Source organism: Rhagoletis pomonella, unplaced genomic scaffold, assembly GCF_013731165.1.
Source record: "Rhagoletis pomonella isolate Grant_MI unplaced genomic scaffold, Rhpom_1.0 Rhpom_scaffold_00005, whole genome shotgun sequence".
Classification (NCBI taxonomy): domain Eukaryota; kingdom Metazoa; phylum Arthropoda; class Insecta; order Diptera; family Tephritidae; genus Rhagoletis; species Rhagoletis pomonella.
The window spans coordinates 75,429,068-75,432,478 of NW_023458559.1; the positions used below are offsets into that span (position 1 = coordinate 75,429,068).

The 3,411-nt window shown below is 38.7% G+C and overlaps 1 protein-coding gene across 3 annotated transcripts in view; it reads right to left on the reverse strand.

The window, feature by feature from the left end:
• The window catches only part of LOC118739561 (ADP-dependent glucokinase-like), a 271,958-nt gene extending 270,008 nt beyond the window's left edge, over positions 1-1,950 (reverse strand). Inside the window, exons 1-5 of one of the 3 annotated variants that reach the window (XM_036470952.1) lie at positions 1,697-1,950; positions 1,145-1,561; positions 906-1,070; positions 116-842; positions 29-59 (exon numbers count right to left, since the gene is read on the reverse strand). In XM_036470952.1, the coding sequence (XP_036326845.1) occupies positions 29-59; positions 116-842; positions 906-1,070; positions 1,145-1,497 (1,276 nt within the window). In that variant the 5' untranslated portion in view covers positions 1,498-1,561; positions 1,697-1,950. Of the gene's footprint in view, positions 1-28; positions 60-115; positions 843-905; positions 1,071-1,144; positions 1,562-1,623 lie in introns of all 3 variants that reach the window. The other 2 variants (XM_036470951.1, XM_036470950.1) reach the window with 2 other exon arrangements.
• Positions 1,951-3,411: the final 1,461 nt, after the last annotated feature.

Genomic DNA, 3,411 nt, shown 5'->3' on the forward strand with positions numbered 1-3,411 from the left:
TCCTTTGCTGTAGTAGCAAAACTGTCATCTAAGACTAGTGATGCGGCTTCAGGATTGATCTGAAATTTAAATTTTATTTAATCCCATTCTCAATACATATTACATACAAATTTACCATATCTGTTTGGCAAACATGTCGGTGAGCAGTAAGCGCTGCTTTGGCCGCAGCTAGTTGTGTTCGTTCCCACCGTGAATCACGTACGGTCAGCAGTGCTTGGTAGGCTAGAGTGTGCACATGTATGCGCGTCAATAGGCGTCTATGCGACAAGCCAGTAACATTTCTGAAGTAATCTTGTGCCAATATTTGAAATACGGAGCGCATTTGATCTAGTGCGGTAGCAACTCGTGGATTCCAATCAGTTGCAAGTGTGGTGCGCCCATGTGTAAGTACTTGACGCAAATTTTCCAGCTCTTGCTCGTTCATGCCCAATGAGTCCACATAGGGTAGCACATATTGACGCAAAAGTTGCAATAGTTCAATTTCAACATAGCTTGCCATTTCGAAATGTTGCAATGTCGTTGGTGCTTGTGAAGTGATTTGATCTTGGACTTTGAGAAGACGGGCTTCACGCACCCCCGGGATAAACCTATAGCTATCCATCATTTGTAGACCACTAATGACTAGCAAACGTGGTTGGAAGCTACGTAAAGCTGCGTCGAAGTGCTCAACGGAGTTCAAATGGGGATTATTTTGATCGCTGTGCAGTATATAGCGGTTGGCACGTGGTGCTTTAAACGGGCCCCATGTGTCGCCCGACTTATATTCCAATATGAGATGAATGTCATCTTCGGGAATTTCATCGCCTGCAATTTTTATATCCGCTGGCACAAGTCGACGCAATCTGTATATGTAGGAATAAAAATTATTCAAATTATTGCTCTTTTTAATTATACTAAACACTTGCTTCCGTGACATTCGCGCTCCCAGCAACACATTGGCTCCTTCCAGGTGAAAACGAGTACCCATTAGAGGCGCATTGCCGCCAAGAAACCATTGTATACCATTGCGATGCCGAGACTTGGCTATCTGTATTAGTTCCCGAAAAAGTTCGCTGTTGGGCATAATCCGCCTATTAAAATAGCATGAATGCAGCAGTTATACTTAATGTAAATATTAAGTTGTATTTAAAAAAAATTTACTCACTCTGCTGCTGCACCATTTTGGAAATAGTAGGCAAACGTTTGCAATAGTTCTTGCTTGTCATTCACCTCATTCACTGTAAATTCTGGACCGATACCCTTCACCAAATCGTTGGTATAGTTTAGAAATTCGGTTGCATGGAGCAGCAAATCGGTGCAAGCACCGTAACCAACTGCGACCTTTGGCGCCTGGAGTGGTCTTTTTAAACTACTTTCTATAGCCAGGAGTCCAGTGAGTATTGTAGTTATTTTATTTAGCTGCTTTAGTGACAAAAATGCTTGCCAAACGATGGAGATTAAAGCTGCAAACACCGAGCAGGTGGTCAGTAGCGACATATACTTGATCACCGAGGTCATTTTAGTTTTTTCTTTGTATGTTTTAACCAGTTGGCCTTGAATGACAAGTAGCTCTCGAAAGTCTCTAGGGAAATGCAAAAATATTAGAAAATCTTTTCTACAATAACGACAATCCGATATTTTTACTACAATATTTAATTTTTCAGCTTGTCTGGCTGCTTGAACGTCGCACACTCCACCTCACTTATCACAAACTAACCAAGCGCTTTTTGTTGCTGGTGGTTTTCTTTAGACTTATCTTTTGTTGTGTCTATGTATATGCTCTTTGGCACGTAACCCCGGCAATACACTAAACCATGACGCCTAAAGTTAAGATTTTATATATTTCACAGCATTTTAAAACCATTAAATATTTATAATGCGAAATAGAAACAATCAGAAATATTTTATCAAATCGCCAAACTAGACACAATCGCCGGCAGATGAAAACACAGCAACAAAAATGCCCAACAAAAACAAAACTATGCGCCGTTGGCTGCAAATATACGACGGCGACAGATGTAGTTGATTTGGAATTATTGCGCCGTATTATATGGAATTACGTCGGCGTTTGCACGATTGCACACTATATTCTGTTTACATAATCTAGATTAATGTGTGTTTTCCATATCGTCGCCTGGGTAAAAGATTGTCGTATGTTAATTTCGGCAGGTTGTGGGAAATCGCGATTGAAGTTTGGAATGCAATTTCTCAAAAACGCGAAGATAGATTTTCTCCAAAGTCTCGGAAAATGTTACTATTTCAGAAAACTCTTAAATTATTTAATTTTTAATGTTTATTGTTAATAACTTTTGAGTTTGTGAAGGATTTTCTTTAGTAAAATTTTGTCGTAATTCCCAGTAGAACTTGGGAGCATCGTACGATTGCTCGGTGAGTACTCGCTTGGGAGTATACGAATACTCCCCATTGCTCCCTATGCTTCTGTGTATACCCTGCAAACCAAAGTTCCCGAAATCTTAACGAAATCTTTAGGAGTATCTGATTTCTGTAACGATTTTTTTCCGAGTCTTCAAAGAAAATTATATGAAGTGGTTGACACGAACTCGTAAAGAAATTTCTGTACGAAATATAAAGAAAATTCTGAAAGAAGTCTGCAAGAAATTCTTCACATAGCAGCATTATTTTCATTTCTTTACCGATTTTCTTCCGAAATTTCGTAAAAGAATGGAAGTGTGCGTAATTTATTTCATTTTAGAAAATTCGGCAAAAAATCGGATGGGATCTTTCCGAATTCTTTAAAAATTCTTTACGATTCAGAATGCTCTGAAAAAATGGTTTGCAGGGTAAGCATGTAATTTTGTATACTCCCTTTAACATTGGATGTCCTAGGAGGGGGAGTAATCCGTTTTACCTCCTAAACGAGCAATCGGGGAGCACACACAGAATTATCATCCCACAAACCTTCTAATGGAGCAATACGGGAGTACTCCCATAGTTACCTCCCAGAAACCTCCCAAAAAGACAACAAGGGAGTGCACATAGAAAACATCCCGTATACCTCCCGAACGAGCAATAAGAGAGTGCTCCCATTAGAGGCATCCCGAAAGCCTCCTATAGGAGTAATAAGAGAGAAATGATAACGAACATTTTAAATTAGCCAAATAGATTTTGCTATTTATTAAATTTTTTATTTAACTTTTTAATCACGTGCATTTGTGCTAAATTTACAAGACCTTAACAGATGTAAGTACGAGATCAGATAAAACATAAATGATACGTCTTACATAATTGCTTAATTTTAGAATTATATTGCAGAGAAATCATATGAAAGTAAAACGTAATAATAACAAAACGGTAAGATAAGATATGCACATATAAGTATGTACTCGAATATGATTTCCTGGTTGTCAAGGATGCTTGCCTGGTCAGGAATCCACCAAGCGGGGAAATTGTGAAAGTGACTTTTCTTATCTG